At 45.4% G+C, this 25,410-nt stretch overlaps 1 protein-coding gene across 1 annotated transcript; it reads right to left on the bottom strand.

The window, feature by feature from the left end:
• Positions 1–5,876: 5,876 nt before the first annotated feature.
• Positions 5,877–23,519, bottom strand: PLEKHF1 (pleckstrin homology and FYVE domain containing 1). Its single transcript, XM_084813055.1, has 2 exons — positions 22,990–23,519; positions 5,877–7,834 (listed from the first exon to the last, which is right to left on the bottom strand). Exon 2 carries the CDS (start codon positions 7,819–7,821, stop codon positions 7,021–7,023), a length of 801 nt encoding a protein of 266 aa, XP_084669181.1. The 5' UTR covers positions 7,822–7,834; positions 22,990–23,519; the 3' UTR covers positions 5,877–7,020.
• Positions 23,520–25,410: the final 1,891 nt, after the last annotated feature.

Here is a 25,410-nt window from a genome sequence, read left to right as displayed (position 1 = left end):
AACCTAGCTCTGCTCAGTCTAACAGCGCCACCCCCTGCATGTTTACTCAGAGGTAAGTTTTGGTGTGTTCAATGGGGCTTACTTCTAGGAAAGCGTGCATAGGATTGCAGTCCCCCACCTGCTACATAGGCCAGGGGAGCAGGTCCGGGAGCCTATCTCATCCTCCAGGGTCCCTGTTCCAGTTTACCCCCAACAACTGGATGTTTGGTGGTTTCCCGGCCTTTGTGCAGTTTTCACTAGGGCTGTGCACAAATGGCCTCTCAAAATTCTCCAGCCTATTTGGGGGCAGAGACATTGGGAGTGTGGGGACAATTTGACCAAATTTCTCTAGGGGAGGAGAAATCCTCCAACGGTTTCTCACAGAGAGGGCTCACTGGCAGAGGTTGTAGCACAGCTTCTTTCCTTTTGCCTAAAGGTTTTTGGTTTAATGAACTGCTTCTGTAGGTGGCAACAGCACCAACTGTGTTGAGGCTTCCACTTTTCTGAGGCAGAATTTTGAATTTCTTCTGGTTTTTGAGCTTACCTAATCACTGTGAGGTGGCTGAGGGTGCTGTGTGTGTTCTCTCTCTCTATCACACATCTTTCCATTGCTCTGCAGCCTCCCAGGCCACCTGCACTTCCTGAACAGAAAAAGCCCCATGGGAGGAATTGCCTCATGATGTCTGGCTTTAACTGAAGTGTGGGAAGCTGAGGAAGCTACAGACTGTCACAGAGATTATCATACAATGACAGACAGGACACTCATGCACACTCCTCAGCCACCTCATAAGTAAGGTGAGCACAAGAACCCCAAACCCAACCCATGAGAATGTCTCCAAAATTTCTCCTCCTCTGAATTTCTTTTCAAAAGCAATTTATTTTCTATCAAACTGAATGAGAATGGTCGGAAAAAATGTGGGAGAAATTTTCGGCACAGCACTAGTCCCCCCCCCCCCCATTCTAAAAGGTTCAAATGCCTCTCCTAAGGCTTGGTGACTGGCAGTGAGAGCTTCAAGGTAAAATATATTGGTATTTTTGCGCCTTTTGCCTTCAGCTCCACCCACCACTGGAACGTGGCCTTTGACAGCTTCTCCATAACAGAATTCAGCTCTCAGGATGAAAAAGGTTCTGCACCCCTTTCTGTACAGCAGCTGAAGCCAAATTCAGTGTGCAATGTTGGATGTCAGTTGCTGTGTAGCCTTATCTGAGTCAATGCATGCTCTTAAATTATGGAGGTCTCATAAATAACTGCACTTTTCCCATTTGAGATTGCTCATTTGTTTGTTTTTTGCCCATGATACTAGTTTTAACCCACTTTTGCTTCATGTTTTTGACTGAGCAAGGGCTGAAGAGCCAGGAACAAAGCATCTCACCTACTGAGGCAGAAGGGAAGCACTTTTAACACCCCTGTCTGCCAACATGAACCACAACAGATGCTTTGTTCCTTTTGCTCATTTCAGCAGCTCACTGCTCTTTTCCTGTGGCTTGGCGTGTACATGAGCAAAAGTAGCAGAGGCAGGCACCCTACTTTTGTTTTTACGCTGCAACAGCCAGGCCTGTAACCACAACTGCTAAGGGACCCTAAGACTAATCTGGCTGAGGGTAGGACGGGAAGGATCAGTGTAGAATAGCTGTACAGGTAGCTTAACGTGTTTCAAAGTTATTTAATTGCATCAAGATCAAAGAATCAACTTTTAATGTTTAATAAAATAGTGTCAATCATTGCAGTACTTTTTGCATAGAGCCCAGTATTCTCAGCCCATGGCGACATTTCAGCCCCCTTTCCTGAATGTCCACCTTTGTTTTGTTTTTGTTTTAACAAATGAAGTTTCTAGTCCTCTTGTTTGTGGTGATGTAAGGAAACGTGCAGAGGCTCTAAAGGCATTCCAGCGCCGTTACACTCATTGGACAGAACACAGGAAGGTGGAAGCAAGTTTAATTCTTACTGAGATGTTGGGTAGAAATACTGTCTGTGCACATTTCCTACAACTCCACAAAGAGGAAGCGCCTTAGGGAACACCTTCTCCCCTACATCCCAGTCCGCCACCTAAGGTCCTCTGAGGGCTATCTGCTGCAGCTGCCTAATGTGAGATTAGCAGCTACATGCAAGAAGACCTTTTCATTTGCTGCCCCTTGGTTGTGGAATGACCTGCCGGTTGAAATGCGCCTGCTTACCTCTTCAAATGTCTTTAAGCAGGAATTAGACTCTATTATTCCAGCAGGCCTTCCCTTTTTAGAATTCTTATTTCTCTTTGCTGAACCTTGTATACTGTTTTTGAGCTGTGTTGTTTTTATTGTTGGATTTTTTGTTAAACTGTTTTTAGCTCAAAGTTCTTTTTAGTTATATGCTGTTTGTGTATTTTGTCTGTGTACCTTTATATAAATGGCTTTTAAACTTTGTATATTGTATTTTAGTGTTTGAACTTCTGTAAACCACCCAGAGAGCTTTGGCTAGGGGGCAGTATAGAAGCACAATAAACAAACAAACAAATAAATAACAAGAGGACTAGAAACTTGATTTCTTTTCCTTTATAAGAAAATGTAAGGAAATCTGGATGAGGGATCTCATAGCATGTGTGTATTTGTGGGTGTGGTGGGAAGAAGCATTTTTGGGATCGGGACTTAGGCTGGGGTGAAGTAGAAGGTGTCTAGTGGGCTGAATTGGGTCCTTGAGCTTCCAGTTGTAGACAAGTTTAGATTTAAGTACAATTGCTGCCTATGCAGCATCATAAGAACAAAGCGCCATAAACATCATTGCCACTCATTTTGAGCCAGGAGGAAAACAAGACAAAGAGGGTTGTTTTTTTTTTTAAACGTTCTTTAAAACCAGAAACATCTGTTTCAGTCAAGGCCTTTGTTGGCAAGTTCTATGTCGTTTGTCCACTAGGGAGCCAGGGTGGGGGCAGGGAAATACCATTTCAGTTGACACAGGCTGCTACGGAGAATGGAAAACTTGGGAAAATGTAGCCTGCTGGAAAAGTATAAATTCGACAAAGGAAAAAGGCAGACTGGGCTGTTTTTCATTAATCTTCACTCTCCGGTTCTGTCTTTTCACAACTTGGAAATGTTCTCCTAGAGCCTGGAGCTTGTTCAGCTCACAGTGGGCTGGAGGGCATTGAAATAAAAATCACAGGATCAGCTACTTGTTTTGGAAGATTCTTGCGTCTTCTTTTTTTTAAGTAATACATTGCTTTTAGCCATGACTGGATAGCTTCCCCATTAGTCATGTCTTTATTATCCCACACTCCTGTTTAATAATGCATGTACCCTAATGTAGGCAGAATTATGAAGACCCCCTCCCCCCAATCCAGCAACTATTTATTTATAGTATTTTTATCCTGCCCCTCAGCCAGAAAGTCTCCCGGACCAGTTTACATGTAGTAAGCAGAACAAGAGAGTTCTTGCCTGCAGACTTACAATCTAAGAAGAATGACAAACAAGGAAAAAGGGATGGGGAAGAAAGAGGAGAGAATTAAGTTTTCAGCAGGGCTGGCAGAATAATACTTTCCCCTCACATTTCCCTCTGTACAGCCTGCTTGTGGTAACAGCTGAAGGAGGAGGAGCCTTTGTGGAGGAGGTCTTTCAGCAGGGCACATTTTGGCACATGGTACATATGGGGGCTGCAACAGGGGGCAGTGTATTGCTGACCTCTGCGTTAGTTGCATGCAACAGGACACAGCTAGACCTGGGTTGGGCTCAAGTGTTCTATATTTTTCCCATCAGGGCATACTGATCTTCAATAAGAGTCCTCAAAATGTGAATTGCACTGTGACAGGGTAATATTTAATAAGCAATATATGCATCCATTAAAAATGGAAAACACAATTAACTCACCAAAAGAAAGCTGTCATGTAAACATATTGATAGATGGGGGGAAAAAACACAGATTAGGGAAACTCCAAGTTTAAAAATGTCAACTAACATTTCTGCTCCAAAAAAAGGCAAGAGTATAAAAATCAAATATAATGCCTACAATGATGTTGTTTACTAGTAGAATTAAGAGTGTGATTTAAAAACTATGCTGCAGCAACAAAGATGCTGTTAGTCACCAACAGTGGTGTAGTGGTAAATTCCGGGCTGCAGGCATTCATCATGACAATCCCAACAGCCACGGCCCCAAATACCCATCTCCACCAGGAGCAGGTATTTGCAAAGCAAATGGGTCTCAATTACCCATTCAAGACCAAGCTACCCCAAGATTCTTTACATTACAACAAGGAACAACAATATTGTTGCTGGGAAAATTCTGTGAGAAGTACAGCTAAACCTAGAGGGAACAAGGAATCCTGAGGGGGGTGGCAGGTGATGGCAGTGTCCCTGCTAATAAAAAAGTGCTGACACTGCATCCCTGCAAACTCGGATTCCACTACACCACTGGGCACCAAGAATAAAGAGCTAACATACACAGCAATATAAAAACAGATATTCCAACAAACAGGTTTTGTTGCTTTGACGAAAGCAAGCTGTTAAGGTCAAAATTCTAGCTCTGCCTTCCCCAACCTGGACAATAACTCTCAGCATTCCCGACCATTGGCCATGTTGATGGGAGCTGTAGTCTAAGACATCTGTAGGACACCAGGTTGAGGAAAGCTGGTTTAGCATTACATGAGAACTGGGGTTGTGTGTGGTGTGTATATATGTGTGCGCATGCAGGAGACGGACACATCATTAAGTCCGTAAGGCATTTCTGCATGGCTTGTAATCTCTTGTTACAATTGTTAATTTAAAAATAACAAAAAAGTACGTTTCTAGCCCTCATAGGTGCAGATGTAGGGATGTACGAAAGTCACTTACCTTTTTAACGAGGCGATTCGCAGTGGGGGGGAGGCGCTCTGCACCTCTCCCCGAAATCCTTCTCCGGCTGGCTCCACTCCACGAAGATTCCGCAGAGCCGCTGGCTGGGGCCGCCTGCAGCCGGAAATCTGGCCGCTGGGCAGCCTTCCTTCCGGAAGAAAAAAAAAACACTCGCGTACGCAAATGGCGGCGGCTACGGCGGCTGCCATTCGCGTTCCCTTTTTTTCGCAGTTTTAGCCTACGTAAATATTTACGTAAGCTATTACGGCAAAAAAAAAAAGGAACGCAAATAGCGCCCACTACGCTATTTGCGTTGCCCTTTTTTCCACCGTAATAGCTTACATAAATATTTACATAGGCTAAAACTGCTAAAAAAAAGGGAACACAAATGGCGGCCGCTGTAGCCGCCGCCATTTGCGTACAGTTTTTTTTTTCCCTTGGCTTGCCGTGATAGGCTAGTAAGTATTTACTATCATGGCAAAGGGCAAAGGGCAGATGGCAGCCCCGGCAGCCGGTCGAAAGACCAGCCGCCACCGCCAGAGCCACCGTCGCCGGATCATCTGCACCAGGTAAGCTTCGTCCCGGGGGGGAATCTACGGGGGGGGGCGGGGAGTGGCAGGCCGTTCCGCCACAGATTTTGGGGGGCCGAATGCCAGTGCATTCGGCCTCACTGAAATCTGTGGTGGAATTCTCCACCATCCCTATGCAGATGTCACTTTGAAAACCAGCTAAAAGTGCCAAAAGCAGAGAAAGCAGGAAGCAAATGGTACTCCGGACTGCGTGAAAACAATATGCACCCAAACTGTTAACTACACCCATATTTCAGTTATGTATAAGCTGCAGCCCTTGGCTGTCAAATCTATTCCCATTGTGGCTGTCTACATTGTAGCCTATTTGCATTTCCAAAACCCTCTGCCTGCCACAAACAAGACACTTGCCCAAACCTGGTGCCCTCCAATGTTTTGGACTACAACTCCCAGCATTCCTTACCATTGCCCATGCTTGTTTGGGCTGATGGGAGTTGAAGTCCAAAGCTACAGGAATGCACCAGGTTGGGGAAGCAGCACTGTCAAGTATAACCTGGGTTATTTTTTTATTATTTTGGATATTAACAATAAAATAAAATCAGAAGACACCAAAGCTAGGAAGCATAGTCAATATATTAAGATACAGGGCAAAGCTCATAATACCATGGTTAAGAAGCGAGTTGTTTAAACATTAAGGGTGCAATTCTATGCATGTTTAGCATGGCTGGGTTGGGAATGCTGGGAACTGCAGGACGTTTTCCATCTAAACATGCATAGGATTGCACCTTAAATTGATCTTGCTTCCAAGCATCCATCCCAAAAAGTGTCCTGTTACTGTTAATCCCAAACTGTACTCAGAATTAAGCAGTCAAAGCAACATCCAACTTCCGGCTTCCCCCCACACCAAGCTGATCCCCAAAAACTCATCCTTCTGTTAAAAGCCTAATATTAATAGTTTGATCCTTGATTAACTTCCACATAGAGCTTCATCAAACGCTCTCAGCATGCTACCATTTATTTATTTATTTATTTATTGCTTGCTTGCATTTATATCCTGCCTTTTTTCCTCTTGCAAGGAACCCAAGGTTGCAACTACCATGAAGTTGACCCTCCTCTGAATTTCATAACTTTGATGCCTGAATCCAGAACTTGACCTCCAGTTCGAAGACAGATGAATTTCTCAAGCAGACACAGTTTGAGCATGTTCCAATGTGCAATCCTGCAAAATTCCCTAGCTTGAGCATTTTTGCAGTGGAAAACAAGACTGTCTTTAACCCCCATCACTAAATTAATGCAACCTTCCTCTATCTGGTGCCCTCCAGATGTTTTGGACTAAAACCCCATCCTCCCCAGCCAGCATGGCCAATGGTCAGGAATAATGGGAACTGTAGTCCAAAGCACATGGAGAGCACCAGGCTGGGGAAGGCCAAATTAAAAGGAACAACATTTTCAGGAATGCTCAACAGCTGTCATGCTTGGGATCCAATTCAGCTCTGCCTCAACCTTTGATAAAAAAAATGACTCACTCCTTAAGAGGAGACAAGCGAGCCCTGATGTACTAGTCCAAGGTCATCTCTTCTCCCTTATTCACAGAATAGGAAAATGTATGGAACTGAACAACACAATTAAAGTTACTGCTCTGAAAAGTGCATCAAGACAAATGTTTGCTCTCTGTATTCCTTAGAAGGTGACCCCTAAAATTAACTGGACTGTGCAGAGGTCAGCTATGGAAAGACGACCAAGCCACGTTTGACGTGTAAAACTCTGCCTCCACTGGCCACTGTTCCAGTTTGTCCTCATCGGATCGATCACTGTCATCCCCACTAGAAGGATCGTAGTGAGAATGCATGGGCTTCACCTGGTCCTCCGTTTCCTTTTTTTCTGCCATCAGCTGTTTGTAGCAAAGATTGCAAACTCTCAGAGGCTTTGGGGACAGCCGGGGCATGAGAAATCTCTGCCGCGAGCATTCCCCGCACACCACGAAGCCGCATTTCCGACAGTGGTGCCTTCGCGTGAGAGTGGAGAACTTGGTATGGGTGCAGCGCATGCAGATATCAGTGGCCTTGTCAGGGATCCAGGGTGCGGCATGTTCTGTGGGGGGCTGCTGACCTGTCTTGGACAGCAGGTGGCGAATGCATTCTTCCAAGTGGCTGATCCATTCTTTCCTCTCAGTCTGGGAGGCTGCAGAAACGACAAACGACTTCTTGGCCGTCTTGATCATCCACCGGTTCTTCATTTGCAAGGTATCTGGCAACGTCTCCAAGGTGACTTCGTCGAGGGGGATGATGTGCTGGCAGCTGTACTTCCTTTTATTGATCACGATGCTCCCGTACACAAGGAGGTCATTGAAAAGGAAGAAGATTCGCGGCTTGGCTTTTTTGCGGCATTCTTTGGTCAAGATTCCTTCACCCAAGAGGACTCTTCCTGGCACGGCCAAGGGCTGTCCGGATGTCCCAAAGCAGTTTTCCACAGCAGCAATGCGTTGACTGTTAATCTCAGTATTAGCCAGGTGGTCAACCATCTCGATAAGTCACCTGGAAGCAAGGAAGAAAGACAGAAGATATTATTTCACCCTGGCCTTCTCCTGATACGATTTCTGTTGTTGCTATCGTTGCTGGTTTTATCATTTGTTTTTATTGCTGTTTTTATTGTGTTTATGCTTTTATTGCTTTTAGTATCTTAATGGATATATGTGTTTTATTGTTGGAAGATGTGTCGGGAGGGCTTCTGCTCTGAAAGGCAGCCAAGAAATATTTTAAATAAATAAAATACATAAACTAAAAGAAGTTGTAATTGATGGAACAAAGGCCCTTCCCTTCTCAATGCCATGAACACCCTCCCTCCAACATAATTCCCCACGTGTGTAATCCCGTATGTACTAACATCACAGACCAAAAAAGGTTTTATATAAAGCCAAACTACATGTTTGCAATATCACATGGTATTGTCAGGGTGGACACTGAGCCCATAGAATCCCAGAGTAGTTCTGATTCTGAGGAAGAGCAGTCGCTCCTGGGAGAGGAGCGTGCTCCTCTTTCCCAGGGCCAACAGCTGACGGAGATTCCTCCCACCAGCATTCCTAGCTTAGATAGCAGTCCAGGGAGTGACAGAGCGCGGGAAGCAGACTTGATGGACACGCGACGCCGACGCAGAGAGCGGCGCCAAATGGAGGGCGCAGAAAGGAGGCGTAGTGCCCGGTTGGCGCGCAAACAACGGCTGCGCCCAGAGGATCCAAGGGAAAAGGGGAGGGACTCTCCCTAGTCCTTAAGTTCAGGGGTCTGCCAGTAATTCCCTTTCAAACGGGGACCAACTGTTCCAACTTAGGGCATAGGTACTCTGCTGCTTATATCTAGTTGCTAACGGTAGAGTTGTTAAGTTGTAAAAGAGGAATAAAGCTTTGAAAAGAATCCATTTGTCTGTGTCTGGACTTGGCTACTGGATTAGACTGAGAGAGGCCTCCAAGGAGCCCTTGACGGGTATTGTCTTTCCTGGACTATTTTACTTACTTACTTATTTTTCTACCCAAAAAAATTGCATTTCAGACCACAGGTCAGGTGTGACATGTTTGAACCCCCACATGTCAAGAAGGCCTTGCACATAAACAGTTAGCATGTCATAGAGAAGGACTCTAGCTTTAGCTTCATTGTGGTGTGAGAGGTTTATTTTTTTTAACATGAAGCATTCCAGTGTGATTCCCCCCCCACGACCCCAGCCAAGACTAGCGTGAAGTGGCACAATTTACAAAAGAGTACAATGTGGTTTTCTGAATGTATAGTTTGGTCCCCAGCAAACACTCCTAGGCACTTCAGGGTGCGGGATCATACGGTAAATACCAGGAGGCTGCAAAACCTCTTTCAGGAAGAGGGCCTTTTCTGCTGTGGCATCCTGGCTCTGGAATGAGCTCCCTAGAGAGGTTCACCTGGCACCTACGTTGTAGTCCTTCTGGCGCCATGTGAAGATCTTTTTATTCTCTCAGTATTTTAGCATTTTAGCTTCCTAATCTTTTAGCTCTGGTGTTTTAAATCTCTGCACTGCTGCTAGGTTTTAGTTTGGTTGTACTGTTATATTGTGGTTTTAAGCTTTCCTGTTTTATATTGTTTTATATGGCACTCTGTGGTTTTAATTGTTGTGAACCTAGAGAGCTTCGGCTATTGGGTGGTACAGAAATGAAATGAAATAAATAAATAATAAAATAAAGCTTGAGGCCTGGATTCCACTTTGGAGTAGCTCTTGGGGGCCACATTCCAGGGTGGGCAGAACTGAAGGCAAAAGGGGGCGGGTTCAAAATTACCATCATAATTCAGCTTAAAGCTCTTACTGCCAGAAACTAAGCATTAGGAGAGGTGTTTCAACCTTTTGGAATGGGGGGGGGGACTACACAAAAGCTGGGAACAATAAGTGGTTGGGGAAAAGGTTGTGGCCATCTGGGGAGACTCTGTGGGCTGGATTTGATTCCTTGGCCTGGGTTTCTTCAACTCTGATTTATTCATTCTCAGAATCCTGTGTTTATTAAAACACTGCTTGACAGCATTAGTTACAGGCAAAACATTAAGAAATATGGAGAAACTGAATCATTTCCTCATGACAAAGCAAAACTGAAGTTCTCAGAGAACACATGTGTTTCTCTTGCATGTACATATAATGATTAACATAACTGACCATTCATAAAGGAACATGGGGCTCCAAAGCTCTAAAGGTCAGACTGGGGCCAAGTTCCTTTTCTACAATGACTATGTAAAGAAGCATTAAAAACCCCTGACAACACTGCTGTAAATTCTAGAGACGTATGAGACCTCTCCTTCTGCAATGAATGGTACAACTGGACACCCTCCCGAACAGTTGCACCACACCAAAGTCTGAGAGAGAAAGGAAATGAAAAAGAAGAAGGCACTGGCAACAACAAGATGCTTGCGTGATCGTGTTGATGTTGTTTGTTAACTATGCTAGTCGCCACTACTGGAAAGAGATTGTACTTTATTTCTCAAGGAGGGTCAACAAAATTCAGTGAAAATGTATTTGCAGTGAGAAGTCTCAGATTGCACCATGCCTGGGAATTAGTTAGAACCAACACACATTACATTTGGCAAAAGTTTCATGACTATTCAGGATGGCACATTTTGGCCCAACTTAACAGCCAAGCAGGGTCACAGAATTGGTAGGAACGGAAGAGGCCACTTAATCCAGGGTTGGGCAGATGGTAGATCTCTAGATGTTCTTGATTTCAGCTCCCAGAATTCCCTGCCAGCATGGCCAATGGTCAGGAATACTTGGAGCTGAAGTCCAAAACATCTGGATAGCCACGTTCTCCTCATCTGTGACCTAATCCACATAACCCAGCCTTCCCCAATTTTGGGCCCTCCAGATGCCATTAGACTACTACAACTCCCAGGTGTATACCTAACACACTTGGAAAAGGCTGACCAGGTTGGAGAAGGCTGACTTACTCCAGGTGGACCACTAGGGGTGTTGCTAGGCCCAGGCCTATAGGACAGAAATCTGCGTAAAACTTGCATAGATATGAATCATCTATATATGCACATGTAGACATAATGACTAGGATTTCTTTAAATTTCACAGGAGGCAAAGCTGCCCAATTCATTTCTCATCCAAATAATCCCAAATAAAATCAATTCTTCAGTTCATTTCCATTGGCTGATCATCCCAAGCCAATGGAAAAATATTTTTTCTAAGCTTGATTGCCATGCAGGGAGAGATATGGGGGTGGTGGTGTTGCAGCATGTGGGGACGGGTGAGTTAACCCTTCCTTCCCCAGCCTCAATCCCCCATGAAAATCACCCTCTGCATGGCAATTAGATCAAGCAGAAACCTTCTATTCGCAGCAGTGGACACTCAGGGTTCTAGGAAACAGATTTGGGGCTAGGGCCCCATGAGCCCAGGCCAAGCAATGCCCCTGTGGACCACAATGTGGTACTGGCAGAGAAAAGGTATGTCACCCCAGAAATGTTTCCATTTCTGATCATGATCCATGATCCAAGGCATATGCTGCACAGAAAGGCAACCCCCCCACCAGTCACAAGACAAAGCATCCTTTCCCAAGCACCAAATGTGATGTCTCATCAGACTCCGAATCCAAGCAAACCCACCCCCAGTTCATCCAGAGGACGTTTTACTGGGTGCATCCCATGCAACTAGGGATGTTGGAGAAATCAAATGAGTCTGGATTTCTATGAATCCGACCCACACATTCCACAGCGGACTGGCTTTTCCCAAGTCACACAGATTCTGCAGACTTGCGGACCGTTTTTTAAAAAAACTTTCCAAAATTTTACACAAATTTAGTTGTAGAAAAATACATTAAAAAAAACAAAAAACCACCAGCCAAAAATGCTCATTTCCCCCATAGGCTAAAGCATGAACACACACACACACTGGGGGGGGGGGATTTGTACATTTTTGCAAGTGTGAAATTGCGCAAATTCAGGAAATTGGAAAAAATCCAATTTCAACACTGAGTGGACGACGGAATGAAAGGCATCTGACAATCCACGAAACACAGACAGAACAGATTTTATAAAATCCATACATCCCTACAGGTAACACCAGCCTTCCAAAGAAGATGACAAAAACGACCAGCATACATGCAACTATATCAATGTGCTATTTGAATAGGGGGCGGAGGAAAAAAATATAAGAATCAACACTCTTTTGTTTTACAAAAACGTCTTTGTCCAACCTCCCGAAGGTGACCTTTTTGTGTTTTTTGGCTCATCACAGGCAAGTAGGAAAGTGGCAGTTTCTAAGCATGTACAGTTTAAGGATCATGGAATCTCCACCAGCACCACTTTTTAAGGACTGCACACTCCAACGTATAGACGCTGGGCTGCTTTGAGGATCAGGTTTGCATTAGTGACCGATTGATTACCCCACCATCAGTCGGTGTGATAATTTGATGTTTAAAAAGGGAAAAAGAAAGCCACCATGAAGTCACTTTACTTATGCTATTAGGAACATAATGATTTTTGCACACTGTGGAGCTAAGGGAGAGAAAAGCATGAAAGCCATTTGGAAGAAAACTAAAGTCGTAGTGCCTCTGATCTCAGTTGGCCATTTGAAGCAGGAACATACGGCGGAAATACTCCAATTATATATATAGAGATAGAGGGGGTGGGGGAAGGTAAATTGTTGCTGGAGCCAAGCTTTCATAGTTATTAGAGAGAGGTTGTTTTCATGAGAGCTCTTGGCAGGATGCTTGCAGTTACCTTTTATCACAGAATCCATGGGGCTGATTAGTTACACAGTACTGTTCTGCAGAAATCTCCCTTATAGTGTAAATGTTTTGAGCATCACACATAATGATTATTAATTGTATGCCCTGGTGCTAGCCAAGGAGAAAAGACATGGGGCAGGTTCCTTTATACGAAAAGCCACTTCCAAGTAGCGATGGGCAAATCTATGAGTTTCGCTTTCAGTTCAGATTTTGTAGATCTCAAGTTCTTTTTCTCCCAAATATGTATTTTGCGAATTTGGGCAGATTCTTATCCGAAATGAACTGAAATGAAATCCTCATCTATCTGCACCAGCCAAATTCACTAAGTCCTGCTATTCCCAGCATGGAGAAGGCCATGATGTACCTGCCCGCCATGTAGCTATTAAAGATGAGGAGCATGTCAGAAAAAAGAGGTGGCAACCCTATTTAAGCACTAACATGGTTGAATATGCAGGGATCCAAACCCAAACTTTTAAGAGCTAAGCACCCAAAGCCCTGGGCCTGGATGGACAAATCTGTCAGTTTCAGTTACATTCATTTTTTTTAAAAAACAAACAAACAAACCTCAAGTTCTTTTTGTCCCAAATAGAGAACTTTTTTGAATTTTGGTACATTCTTATCAAAGACAAACTGAAATGAACTTCTCACCCATCCCTGGTTCCAAGCTATTTGGAACTCCCTCCCAGAACAACCTATTTCACCTTCCCCAGCCTGGTGACTTCCAGAAGTTTTGGACTTCAACTCCCATAATTCCTAGCCAGCATAGCCAATAGTCAAGAATGCTGGGAGTTGTAGTCCAAAACATCTGGAGGGCACCAGGTTGGGGAAAGGTGCCTTAGCCCAGTCATCCTACCTTTTGTGTCAAGTTGTAAGCTCTTTGGCATTGGGCTGTGCCTTTTTTTAACATGTTGTAAAAAGTGCACAACCATATGCATTTTTAGACAAAAAAGTCCTCCAGCTCCCAGCATTCCTCAGCTAGCCAGGCTGGCTGGGGAATGCTGGGAGTTATAGGGCTTTTTCTGTCTAAACTTGCATAGGACTGTGCCCTTAGAGAGGGAATTTTATAACAGGATCATGTACCAAATAGAAACATTTCAGGATTGCAGATTCCAGAATTAGCTTACTGGCTTCCATGAGTGACACTTCAGAAGAACTTTGCAGGCTGAGCCCATGCCTCAACGCCGCTACTTTGTTCAGGTAGCAGGGCTTCACTCAGTAATTATCTTACATGCTATCTTGCCTTCCCCCAAGTATTACTCCCCGCCCACGGGGATGCACCCTTTACCTTCTCTCCGAGGTTGCAGCCTCAGAGAGGCAGCTGCCGTGGTTCTCTCCATGCTGGTGGCGAGGGGGAGGGGAGCTTGGACTCCTGGGTCCAAGCTGGGAGCACTGACTCCAACCAGATACAGGAACCAGAACTATCCTATGGCTCCCCAAAAGCTGTCAAGGTGCCAAAGGATTGCTCTCCCCAAGGATCTTTTTTTACCCTTCTTTTCAACTTCAAAAGTTTCTGAAACAACGAACAGGAATGTAAAAAGAACACATTCATAAAAACAACAAAGAGCCTTGTAGCACCATAAAGACTATAACCAATTTATTCTGGCATAAGCTTTTGAGGACTATAGCCCACTTCATCAGATGCATGATGTGTTATTGAGAGTTTCAGAGGTATATTATGATACAGGGGAGGGGGGAGATTGTAAACAGTGAGGTCAGAAGGACATTGACCATCGGTCATGGTGGCTTGGAGCTGTGGTCCAAAACATCTTGAGGCCAACAGCTAAAGTAGTTTCAAGCCTGTTTAATTGTCGTAACTCCCACCCAAGGAACAGCTTTGGTTTTGGAAAGATGTCAGGGGAGTCTAAAAATTCTCAGGATTCTCACAAATCTACAACTCCCTGCTTTTGGAGAAGCGACAACATCTAAACCAGTTTCATGGGTAAGATAACACCCTAAGGGTGCAATCCTATGCATGTTTAGACTGAAAAAAGTCCGACAACTCCCAGCATTCCCCAGCACAGCTGGCTGGGGAATGCTGGGAGTTGTAGGACTTTTTTTCTGTCTAAACATGCATAGGATTGAGCCTTTACCTTTTAAACTATTGCCGTGTTCCTCAGAATTTGCATGACTGTAGAGTCTGCGGAGACACCCACAGCTGATAGAAGCTAAGCGATCCTAATTAAGGCTGCAATTGGCAGCTTGGGAGGCACTGAATAAATCCACGACTGTCCTACAAAAAGATTGCACAATTTCACGTGGCTAGGGCAAACAACTGGGTGAAAGGTAAAACTGAAAAAGATGATGGATGGCCAGTTCAGTTCACAGATAACACTAGAAACTGGAGACAGCATAAGAACCAATCACTGGATTTCAGAGAAAAACTAAAATCAAGAGAAGTTTTAATAACAGGTAGGATACACTGGAAAATTCAGATACAGGAGGAGGGGACACACAGGCAGGAGAGACAGAAAAAGCAAAGGCAGCCAAGAAAAATTCCAAAATCCATATATTGTAACACCTTTATTAGGCCACCTTAAAGATCACAAAAAGGTGCAAGCTTTCAAGATCTCAAGATCTCCATCGGGCAAGATGTTACAAAAAGCAGGTTGGTGTAGGCAGGTGGGAAGAGGAGTGTGTGGGGGGGAAAGGGTGACTGGATATTGTAGCTAGGATGTCTGCACGTTAGTCAGAGTCTTAACCTGATTTGGAAGAGGATGTGATAGTTTCAATCTTCAGTGCTCCTAGGGCCACTGGGAAAGTAGCAGACAACTGTTGATCCTCCATGTTTGAAAATATAAAATCCAGTAACTCAAAACTGTCTCCCCAAACTCACCAGACAAGATCAGAATGAAGAGGGAACTGGAAGCAAAGCTATATTGTGAGTCGTTTTCAGAGCACACCTGACCAAATTTAATTCAGCTTCTGGCGATCATTTTATTTGCATTTTGGCAATCATCTGCAGGGCTTGTACTTTAAAAAACCTGCTTAAGTTATAGCCAGGCAGACTTCTTCTCTCCCAAATGCACTTTTGCAAAGACTGCAGCCTTGATTTAGAGTCCCAAGAATCTTTGCTTTAAAATCTATTGCATTAAAAAAAAAGAATAATTAAGCCTTTGGTCTTAACAGCTGCAAAGAAGATCTTGAAAGCTCAAGGGCAAAACAGCCAAAGTTAAGCTCTTTTAACGGTATAATCCCATGCGTGCTTCCTTAGTAGTCCCAATGAGTACAATGGGGCTTACTCCAAAATGTCCAGAGCTCTGCAACCTTAGCCACGCAGATTTCAATGGGAAAGGCTCAAAGCAACTTTGCTATCGCATTGGTTTGCTATCCAGCCAAAAGGAATAATCTCTTTCGAAATGCCACAGGCGACACACATCTTTCTGCTGCAATAACTGAACACAAAGTCCCCAGAGACAGAGAGACAACAGGTGATGCCAGAAGAACAAGCTTCCACTGAGCACTGCAGAACACTGAGGGGATACAGCTTTGCTGCAAAGCAATAGACGGTGTTCCAAAATCAACCAATTTGTAACGGAATGATGAAATCAGGGATCACACAGCCTATTTGAGAACACTTGGGAGCTTTCTGTACATCGATGGCTGTTACTCTCAGGGGCAAGGGAAGACACATTGTGATCACCAGGGTCTTCTAGTCTTTTGAATCTATTCCATACAGCAGGAGTGCAGAGCCCCAGGCCAGGGGGGCACTTCTTGGGGGCATGGAATCCTAATCAGGCCTGCTGGGGATTTCCAGATAGCCTCTCCTATGCCCCTGGCCCCTCCCCCTTTCTCCCAACCACCAATCATTGGGTGTTTCCTGGCTTTTGTGCATCTCCCCCCCTTTCTAAAAGGAGGAAATGCCTCTCCTAAGATTTGGTTACTAATAATGAAAGCCTTAAGCTCCAATATGCTGGACTTGTTTTGTATGTCTGGCCCCTCCCCTTTTGCCTTTGACCACACCCCCTTGCCTTCAGCCCCACCCATCATGCCTTTGCAGCCCCTGGGAGCGTCTCCAAAATTAAATTTGGTCCTGAAGCTGAAAGAGATTCCCCACCCCTGCTCCACAGGAACACAGCAGAGCAGCCTCTGGAACCAGGATGTGAGGAAGCAGTCACTGGAAAAGGCCTAAATGCTCCCCCTCCACACCCCATACCAAGGAGGAAGAGGCCACAGAGAGTTGGGAGGCAACATCTGACCTTCCTCTGACCCAGGCACCAGCCTTCTTCCTTCCCGTCTTCCTCCCTGACATGAATCAACAACAGCGATTGATTCTTGTTACACCCTTCCCAATAACCTGAAGCAGGTCATGCCACAGTATCAATTTCACAACTTCAGGCAGCCTTCCCCAACTTGGTGCCTTCCAGATGCGTTGAGACTGCAATTCCTATCATCCCCAATTGGCTGGGGACAATGGGAGTTGCAATCCAATACATCTGCAAGGCACCAGGGCATCTGAAGGGCACCAGGTTGGGGAAGGCTTACCTAAGTTAGGCTGTTCAGTCTCATGTGGGTATCTGGTGGTTGGGGGGGGGGAAGAGGGGTTGGGTTCCCCACAGCTCCCCTAAATACTGCTGGCCACCACCCCCAGTTTACCATCAGTATGAAAGGGGCCTAAGGGCATACACTTGTATGCACATAGCCCCCACCCCCTCTCACCAAAGCCAGATGTGCAGCTCCCAGGGAAGGAAGCCCACAGCTGCTTTGGCGTGGCTTGCGTTGCATCCACTGAATGGGGAGGGTATTCGTCTGAACAAGCCCTCTGATCTTCTGACAAGCAACTTCAGTTGGGAGTTCGGTGGGAAGCTCCGTGGATTCCATGCTACACCTTCTGCCATAAAGCTAGAGAGAGGGACCGTTGATTCTCAGCTCAGCGCTTGCCTCTTGGAGGGCCACCATCAAGGGGAGGCACGGTGGGGCACTTGCCGGTGGCCCACACTCCAGCAAGGGCCCACTGACAAGAGCCTCATGGAGTTGCTCCTCCTTGTCACCACTGCAACCTGCTTGTTCACCTGCCTTTTGCTCTGGCGCAGACAATGGTGGTGGTGCAAAGGAGGAGTGGGAGATGCCATGGCCTGCTTGCTCCCTGGTTCTCTGTCTGTCAAGCAAGCCAGCCATAGCAACAGTGAGAAAGAGGATGTGGAGCCATAGCAGCTGGTGACAATGGCACTGAGAAGACAGAGGCGCCGAGGGACGGGGGCCCATTGAGGGGGTCTTGCCCAAAGGCCCTCAAAAACCTGGAGCCGGCACTGGCCTCTTGCTTCGGATGGTCTGCACCAAGTAAGATTATGACCGACCTATTTTACCAGCTTGGGTGAGAACGGAAGTAAGAACTGGCATTTCCTCTGTTTATTTCAGAGAACCCGCAGTTCTACGTTCCTTGTATTGTGTTCATAAGCCCAGCTTTCGATTAATCATCCCAGTGTGTTCTGATCCGAGGAGATTCTAATACCCTGTTGTATTGCACTGCATAAACTGCCATCCTGTAACCATTTACCCGAGAGTAACTTGACTTTTGAACACCCACGTATAGGACTGGATCACTAGCCAATAGCAATTGTGTGTGATTATCCACTAGGGGAATTACTGGGCAGAGATTGGAAGGTGGCAGAGTGATGAGTTGAACAACAACTCCCATCATCCCCTGCCAGGAGGCATTCTCAGTACCTACTCCAGAAGTGCAGATTTCCTTCCCCAAAGGAAGAGACAACAATGTGAAATTCAACAATGTTTATATGCAGTTCAAGCCAAAGCTGAGCCACCTGTGTGCTGCTGCGGCCCAAAAGCTCCATGCCATTTCAAGCTATTATTAAATCATAAGTAGAGAGACTCAGGAAATGATAGTCAATGCTAAAAAACAACAATCTTGATATCCTATACCAAGGTAACCTGAATTTTGCAACCTATATAAACGATGCAGATCAGATATCCATATTTTTAATTCAGGCTGCAATCCTATGTCCTTTTACTTGAGAGTAGGGATGTACAGATTGTGTAAAATCCATTTTATCTGTGTTTTGCAGGTTGTCAGGGGCCTTTCATTCCGTTGTCCACCCATCAACAGAATTTGATTATTTTAGCTTCCGAATTTGAACAAATTCGCATGTACAAAAATATGAAAATCCCACCCAAAAGCACAGATCCCCTGAAATGTGCATTTTCACACTTTAGCCTATGGAGGAAATGCACATTTTCAGCTGGTTTTTATTTCTGCGTATTTTTCTAGGACAAAATTTGTGCAAAATTCCTGCTTGAAGATTAAAAAATGGTCTGCAAAGTCTATTGAATCCACCCGATAGGGGAAAAGTTGCTCTGCTGTGGAATCAATCCGACAGTTGGATCCATAACATTCATTTGCTTTCGTTGTGGATTTCTCCGACATCCCTACTTGAGAGAAAGCCCCACTGGACTCAGTAGGCATTATTTCCATGTAGACATTTGTAGGATCATGCCGCTGTTCTGCTAGGTAAAAGAAGGAGCAAGGAGCAGGGCAGAGTCCTCCATCACCCCCACTCCCCACCATCAACTACTAAAACTCTTACTTAGCCCCTGAGGTTTCCCCAGAAATTGTTCACATATTTTCAAGTCACATCGTCTAGAAACGTTTTTTAAAAAGAAAAGAAAAAAGGAAAGCTAAGATTCCCAGAATGTTGAGTTCCCTCCCGGTTCAGCACGCAGGAGTACATTCCGTTTTTTTATGCCCTTGTATAGAATTGTGTTGCACACACATGCACACGCATACTCGCACACATGCATGCACACAGTCCTTTACTGAGAGCCAAGAAGTCTTCCCTGGGCTTCCTGAAGGTCTGGAAAGACGGTTTCTCTCCCTCATTTTTCTGGGGCTTCACATTTCTACTCTAGATTGATCAGGAAATGCAGCCTGGGGGCCTGCATTGGGTAAGAACTGAAAGAAGAAACGATGTCTGCATAGATTCCCCAAATCCTCTTCTTGCTCAACTCCGGAAAGATTTCTGAACTAATTCCAAAGAATGGGTGGCCCGGCATGGGTTCAGAGAACTGGTGAGTCAAGAAGGAGAGCCCAGGCTCAAATTTCCTGTGTGCGCGTGCGTGCGACACTTGGGGCTGATGACTAAGAGCATCATTCTGCCACCCGCTGGGGAAGGAATCACTCTTTTATGTGGGCAACTCCACTGATTTCAGAAGAAACTCCTTGGGATCCAAGTGGGACTGGAACTGAGTCACAACAGTGACAGGATCCCATGCTTAGCTTCATCCCCCCAAACCGTTACTTCTTCAGAGCTCTTCTGCTTACAGGAGATGCGAGTCATTTGGCCCCAGAACTTAAGCCTCTGCATCTATTTTCCAATGAATCAGAAGTGAAGGCTGGGTCGGTGGGAGTGTGGTGCAGAACCTGCTTTGTGGTGGACCCGATCCTCTGGAGCCAGTTACCAGTTAAGACCCATTTGTGTAGCAGAGCAGCTAGGGAATTTTAGACCCTGTACTTATAGGCCTTATCAGGACTTCCTTTAGAAAGTAGCCATGTGTATCACTTCAGTTATGAAGCACATAATTAACATTTCTCTGTTTGACCCCCCCGCTCCATGCTTAATAACTGCTTCTACATTCTGGATATGTCAGACTCTGACCGTTTGCCTGATTTAAAAAAAGGAATACTCTGAGCAAGTGCAGTTTCACATTTTACAGTCACTTAAACTATGGCACCATTGGGATTACAGAAACAGAACAGAGTTTGTTTCTGCTGCCCTGACACGAAACACATTTAGGGTGCAATCTTATACATGTTTAGGTACGCATACATCTTATGCATACTGGCTGGGGAATGCTGGGAGTTGTAGGACTTTTTCCTGTCTAAACATGCATAGGATTGCACCCCTGGTGGGAAATAAGCATCCTTTGGTTATAGAAGGGGCAATATGTTTTGACAGAAGTGCAAAGAATAAAATAAGCATTGATAGCCATGTACATGCCTGGCTGGCTGTCCCCTGACTATACAATGTTTAAAAAAAAATAAATAAATAAGGAGAAAGAAAGGATTCTTCAGCAACCAGTATCAACGCCAATGGGTTCTGTGCTGGCCCTGGTGTTGACACCAGGCCTGTTCAGTGCCCCCATCATCATTTGCTGCTCTCTGGGTGGTCATTTCCCCTCTCCTGGTTGTGGGGCCCTGGACTTTGGCTCCAAAGTCCTGCCCGAGCTGCACCACTGCATTTGTGCCAAATGCTGCAGTTGTTCCAGACGTGTGTAAGCCATGACTGGCAGCTAAAACTTTAAAACAAAAAACTGTGGTTCATAGTTTGATTTAAGCAAGGAGCAGAAGGACCAGCAAGGCTCACCCCACCCGATTAATTCCCACATGACATGAGCCATGACACACAGATCAGACCGAGGGCTCTTTAACCCCCACCTTTTCAGTGTCAACAGCAATTGCAGCTGTGGTGGTTCCATCACTATGCTCATCTTGCCTACCTTTGATCTTTACGGACTGTAGATTTTACATTTTCATGGCCAAGTTGGCCATTGTTTACCATTTCCCGGCCTCTATGACACTGTCATCTTTTTGGTGCCCGGCAAAGACGTACTTATTTTCCTAGGCACTTTATGTATTGTATTGTTTTTAGATTATGTTTTATAGTGTTTATTTTTATTTATGTTATTGTTCCGATTATGGTTTATATTGATTTGGGTTTTTTTCCATTATATTAATTAGGGATTTCTGTAGTTGTGTGTGTAAGTCACTTCGAGATGACTTTTTGCAGTGGGAAGTAAGTGGGAAAAATTATTAAATTTTTAATAATAATAAACTCTCTGTCAATGCATCTGACAAAGCAGCCTTTCTGCCACAATAAATCTATTAGCCTTCAAAATGTCTCAACAGCAACAGAGATGTTGATTTCTCCATTTATTATGCTCCTTCTTTTTTTTACTAGTGTTGCTCCTGTTCCTTTAAAAGAGCAGCCAGATACTCAGACATTAAAAGCACAATCCTATGCACATTTAGACAGAAAAAAGGCCTACAATTCCCAGCATTCCCCAGCCAGCCATGACATTTTTCTACCTAAACATGCGTAGGATTGAGCCCTAAATTGGTGAAGCTTTTCCTGGCACAAAGGTAAGCAGTGAAAAAGCTACCCCGGACTTCATTTATGCGAGTCAGGCTGCTGCCAAGGACATAGAAGTAAGGCCCACATGAAAAGGTGGCTCTCTACTTGAGACCCCTTTAAAATCACCCTTAAAATGGTGGCCACCTCCAGGTGTCAAACTGCCTGGATGCTGGGATTAGCAGAGGCAGCAAACTGTGTCATACATGTTGTTAAAGGTAAAGGTGACATCTCCAGGTTACAATCCAGCAACCCTACAGAGTGGGAACTATTTGATGTGGGACCCTTTATGGAAGCGTTTTCTCATGCTCCAATCCTCTTGATGTAAACACAGATTACTTCAATGCTTTATTATCACACTACAGTGAGAGCACTTAATACGAATTTAGAGTTGTATTAAGATACTCAGCCCTTTGATTCCTGTCACCTACTTTTCAGTGCATGCGGCTGACTCACATTTGTCTTTTTAATCACCTAGCTGTTTCCTCACTTCCACTGACAGGAGCATTTCTTAGTTTCACTGTTTCTTAATGCACTCACCAAGTGCTTTGAAGGAGATTCAGGGAATCACCACTAAATACACAATATATCGTGCTAAGTCAGCCACACCTTCAGGTTTTCAGAGAGTCTCCCATGCTCCTTTAGGGAATGGGACGTGATGAGTTTCTTTTCTTTAAATCTGTTTTGAGTCAGTCACTGCCTCTCAGCCTAACCTACCTTACAGGGCTGTTGTAAGGATAGAATGGGAGGGAACTTCGCTGCCACTTGGACCTCCTTGAAGGAAAAGCAACGAAGAGTCTTGTAGCACCTTAAAGACTAACAAATTCATTACTTAAGCTTTTATGGAGCCAGTCTGCTTCACCAAATGTATGAAGTATTATCCTCATTGGGCAGAAAAAGGTGATCTATAAATGTAATAATACATGCCATACAATTCTTTAAAAAAAAATAATTGCTGTGCACCCCCTTCTAAAATTCACCAATGCAGGTAATCACAGAAAGACAAAAGCTCGGATGCTCGCATGTGGTCCCAGTTCCCGCACAATCACAACACACATACACACTTTTTTAAAAAAAACAAGGCTAGGGGAATTCTTGACATTGAACCAGTTTAGGTCTATTTCAAGGGCCGAGAGAATGAGAGAGAGAGAGAGAGAGAGCTTGTGATGAGAGTTTTGAAAGAAGTTTGAACGGAAGTCTCGCAGCAGCTTGACAAAATATGCAAACTTTTACAACGAATCGTGAAAACTACGCCCCGCAAAAAGGCACTGCCGAGGCCTTGCCCAACGGGCACCCATGTGGGCCCCCCGCCTCCCCCCCCCCCGAGTGTGCAGGGCGGTGATCGCGGACGAGCTAAACAAGAGCAGCACGATGCATGTACCTCCTCGCGACTTTCCTGCTTCCTCTCGCAGTCGGGTCTCCGCGGCTCCTTCGATCCCTCCAGGGGATGCCTGGAACCCTCCTTGCCGCTTTAAAAGGACCTCGGGCTTGGGGGGCTTCTTTAGTGCACTTCGGGCAATTCCAAACGTTCCCCTTTCTCTTGATCCGGAAGGTCAGCTCGGGGGGTAGCAGCCTCTAGTAGCCACACACTTACCTGGGAGTAAGTCCCACTGAGCTCAATGGGGCTTACTTCCGAGTAGACGGACATACGATCGCGCTGTAATAACCCGCGCCCTGCTGTTTCATTCGCGTCGAGCGCCGCCGTCCGCAGCCTGGCGGAGTGACGGCGGGGGCCCGGAGGAGAGAAAGTCGAATCAAAGTATCTCCGGAACGCTCAAACTCCCCAACATTCCATTCCCGCCCCCTCTGTCGGGAGGCGAGCCAATCAGCGCGCCGCCGCGGAAGCCGGACCGTCCGGTTCTGGGACGCTCAAGCCTCAGCATTCCATGCTAAACCACGCCCCGCTCCGTCCCCAAGAAACACGGCGGCCAATCACAGGGTGGAGTCGACGCCTGGTGAGTTTTGGGGGGACCGGGGTGGGGGGGAAACAACAGAGCTGAATAAAAGCGATGGGGGGGGGGATAAAATCTACGCAGAACGGAGAGTTGCAGCATAGCTGTCCGCCTGGGGAAAGAAATCTGAGAGGTGGAGGAAATATAGAGAGGAGAAAAGTGGCGAGAAAGCGGATGATATGTACAGTAGCAGCCCAAGGGCTAGTATCCACCGTGAGTCTTACGCAGAGTAGACCCATTGAAATGAATGAGGCCTAAGTTAGTCGCAACTACCCGAAGATCCATTCGTTTAGTCCTATGTTGCGTAGGCCCATTGAAATGAACGAGACAAGTTAGTCGCAACTAACTTGCCCCGTTCATTTAGTCCTAAGTTGGGGAGAGCCATTGAAATTCATTTCAGTAGGTCTACTCTATGTAGGACTAACATCGGATGCTACCCTATGCCCACATAGGGAAGAGCCGTCACAGGTGTGGTTAGACTCCGACTGGGGAGAAATGGGTTCAAATCCTTAGTTATGACGTTTCCACTTATGACCCCGAGCCAGTCATTATCTCTTAGCCAAGGTGAGCAGAAGGTAGATATTTAAATATTTTGGGCTTCAGCTCTCCAACGGCTCTGTTAGCATGGCCAGTGGTCAGGAATGCTAGGAGTTGAAGTCCGAAACATCTGGAGATCTACTTTCTGCCCACCCTTGGCCTAGACTGTGGGGTTGGGTAGAGATAAATATGTACCTGGCTTGGCAGTAGTATGTGTGAAAAGGATTTTGGGATTATAGCATATCACAAACTGAACATCAGACAGAAGTGTAATGCTCCTGCAAAAAAGGCTAATGTGATTCCAGGCTGCCTTTAATATAATCGTAGTGTGCAGGTCATGAGATAATAGTTATATTTTAGTCCTCACTAGTCAGAACTTGTGGAGTACTGTGTTCACTTCTGGGATGCAGCATTTTAGGAAGGATGTAGACAAATTGCAACAGGTTCAGAGGAGAGCAGCAAAGATGGTCACAGCAAATAAGTCCTGTGAAGAAAGGTTGAAGGTACTGGGTCTGTTTACCCTGGAGAAGAGAAGACTGGGAGGAGGAGGACATGATAGCACTCTTCAAATGGGTTGTCAGAGAAACCCTATTCAGGCATGCGCCTGCTCATCTGCAGGGCTAAACTGGGTATGGAGACAAGGGTGTGCGCCTAAGCCCAGCTCCCAACATCCCCATATTCCCAGCTTCTGGTTCACACAAAGGTCTGAAGAAGGCTCTGTAAGCGTGTTCAGCTGTGTTCCATTGATTGGAAACCCTGATCAGGCAGGGTTCACGATCACGATTCAGCTGAACAGGCTTACAGAGCCCTCTTCAGATCTTCATGCTCAACTCGCGAAGGTCTAGCCAGAAGCCAGGTGCATTATTGGGGACACTGGGGGCTGGGCTTACATGGGTACCCACATCCGCATACCCAGTTTAGCCCTACACACCAGCAGGCACGCGTCTAGATGGAAGAAAAGACTTGTTTTCTGTTCTCCTAGAGGGCAGGCCTAGATTTACTGGACTTCAATTACAGGAGGGTAGATTTCGGTAGAACATTACAAGACATTACTTGATGGCAAGAGCAGTTCGAAAATGGAGCCAATTACCTGATCTCTCCTTTGCTGGAGGTCTTCAAGCACAAGCTGGACAGCTGTCATAGGTAACAGAATCATAGGGTTGGAAGGGTCCTACAAGGCCATCAAGTCCAACCCCCTGCTCAGTGCAGGAAGCCTGATTCCCAGATGGTCTCCCATCCAAGTACTAACCAGGGCTGACCCTGCTTAGCTTCTGAGATCAGTTAAGATTGGGCACATCTGTTGGGGATGTTTT

The sequence above is a fragment of the Heloderma suspectum genome, chromosome 8 (assembly GCF_057233095.1).
Source record: "Heloderma suspectum isolate Gila_16-S chromosome 8, 16-S_ref, whole genome shotgun sequence".
In the NCBI taxonomy this organism is placed as follows: Eukaryota; Metazoa; Chordata; class Lepidosauria; order Squamata; family Helodermatidae; genus Heloderma; species Heloderma suspectum.
This window is presented reverse-complemented; position numbering and strand designations above follow the sequence as displayed.

Coding starts and splice junctions, on each gene's coding strand:
- PLEKHF1 (XM_084813055.1), bottom strand. CDS start 7,821: ATGGTTGACCACCTGGCTAATACTGAGATTAACAGTCAACGCATTGCT.